Source organism: Arachis hypogaea, chromosome 13 (genome assembly GCF_003086295.3).
Source record: "Arachis hypogaea cultivar Tifrunner chromosome 13, arahy.Tifrunner.gnm2.J5K5, whole genome shotgun sequence".
NCBI lineage: Eukaryota > Viridiplantae > Streptophyta > Magnoliopsida > Fabales > Fabaceae > Arachis > Arachis hypogaea.
Window position 1 is genome coordinate 72,717,266 of NC_092048.1, and position 2,087 is coordinate 72,719,352.

Here is a 2,087-nt window from a genome sequence, read left to right on the forward strand (position 1 = left end):
AAGAAAGTATCAACAATTGGGAAGATCTAGTGAGCAAATTCTTAGCCAAATTTTACCCACCTCAGAGGATCATTAGATTGAAGACAGAATTGCAAATATTCACTCAAATAGATGGAGAATCACTTTATGAGGCTTGGAAAAGATACAAGGACTTGATCAGGAAGTGTCCATCAGTGATGTTTAGTGAATGGGACAGACTTCAAAATTTCTATGAAGGATTGACACTGGAAGCTCAAGAGGTCCTTGTTTATTCAGTAGGAGGTTCACTACGGCTAATGAAGACAATTGAGGAAGCCCAGAATCTCATAGACACTGTGACCAACAACCAATACTTTTATGCTCATCAAAGGCAACACCAACCCGTTCAAAAGAAAGGTGTGTTGGAGTCAGAAGGTGTGGATACTATCTTGGCACAGAACAAAATGATGCACCAACAAATCCAGCAGCAAATGGAGATGATGGCTAAGAGGATTGATGGTCTTCAAATAGCTGCAGTGAGCACTGCAAATTAACCACCAGCTGGATGGGGACAAAATGAAGATAGCTTTGAGGAGCAGCAGCCAGAACAAGTGAACTATATCCACAACCAAGGTGCTGGACAGAATGAGTTCCATGGAGACACTTATAACCCCTCTTGGATGAACCACCCCAATCTAAGGTGGGGAGACAAACAAAACTCATGGCAAAGGAATTCTAACTCAAGCAACCCCCGCACAAACCACCAGAACCATCAGCAAACTAACCAAAATCCATACAGAAAACCACAAAACAACTACCCCACTTCTAACTTCAATCTACCTCATAACCCATCAACTAACCAAAATAATTTCTACCAACCATCTTCATCTCACACTCAGCCACAACCACCCCAAGAATCCCAAAAAATCTCCAATTTGGAGATGATGATGGAGAAAATAATGAAGCATCAAGAGCTGGCCAATAAAAATCATGAAGCTTCACTGAGAAACCTTGAAAGACAAATTGGAAAATTGTCCAAACAACCAGTGGATAGGCCAAGCACTTCCTTCCTAAGAGATACCATTCCAAATCCCAAAGAAGAATGCAAAGCAATTCAACTCAGGAGTGGAAGAACATTGGAGGACGACAAGGTTGGAAGTAAGAAAGAAATGGCAACTGAAGAGAAGAACCATGAAGAGCCCAAGAAGAAGGAGGAAGAGCCAGAGGCTTCAAAGAAGGGAAAGCAAGCTATGGATGATCATTCACAAGAACAGAGGAAGGAAGTGAAGCCTTACATTCCTCCTCTGCCATACCCTCAAAGATTGCAAAGGGAGCGCAAGGACCAACAGTTTCCTAAATTCCTGAAAGTTTTCAAGAAGCTGGAAATCAACTTACCACTTGCTGAAGCTCTAGAGCAAATGCCATTGTATGCTAAGTTCCTCAAGGAACTCATTAACAAGAAGAGAAGCTAGAATGAAAAGGAAACCGTAATCTTGACACAAGAATGTAGTACAGTGATTCAAAAAGGTTTTCCACCAAAACTCAAAGATCCTGGGAGCTTCTTTCTGCCTTGCACCATTGGCAACATGTCCATGAATAAGGCACTGTGTGATTTAGGATCAAGTATCAATTTGATGCCTTTATCTATGATGAGGATGTTGTCTATAGAAGAAGTAAAGCCTACAAGGATGACCTTGCAACTTGATAATAGATCAATGGTAATCCCTAATGGAGTGGTTGAAAATCTCTTAGTCAAAGTGTGTAAGTTCATATTTCTAGCGGATTTTGTGATCTTGCATTTAGATGAAGAGGAAGGCGATTCTATCAAATTAGGAAGGCCTTTCCTAGCTACAACAAGGGCCATCATTGATGTGGAGAAAGGAGAAATGACTTTGAGAGCACATGATGAGTAGATCACTCTAAATGTCTTTAAGGAGATACAGCATCCTGCTGAAGAGAAAGGTTGCATGAGAATTGAGGAGGAAGACTTGAACTAGAAGAAAAAACCCAAGGAAGCACTCATCAACTCACCTGTGAAGCAGAAGACAAATAGTGGAGAAGAACAAAAGGGTAATGAAAATGAGAAGGCTGAGAAAGGATTGCAAACAGAGGCTATAAGATTAATCATT

The 2,087-nt window shown here is 40.9% G+C and overlaps 1 protein-coding gene across 1 annotated transcript; it reads left to right on the plus strand.

Annotated features, from left to right (window-relative positions):
* The first annotated feature begins 1,544 nt into the window (after positions 1 to 1,544).
* LOC112735028 (uncharacterized) lies at positions 1,545 to 1,871 on the plus strand. Its single transcript, XM_025784599.1, has one exon. The coding sequence runs from the start codon at positions 1,545 to 1,547 to the stop codon at positions 1,869 to 1,871; it is 327 nt and encodes a 108-aa protein (XP_025640384.1).
* The last annotated feature ends 216 nt before the right edge of the window (positions 1,872 to 2,087 follow it).

Bases quoted from the DNA above. Each gene is read 5' to 3' on its own strand.
- LOC112735028 (XM_025784599.1), top strand. From the start codon at position 1,545: ATGTCCATGAATAAGGCACTGTGTGATTTAGGATCAAGTATCAATTTG.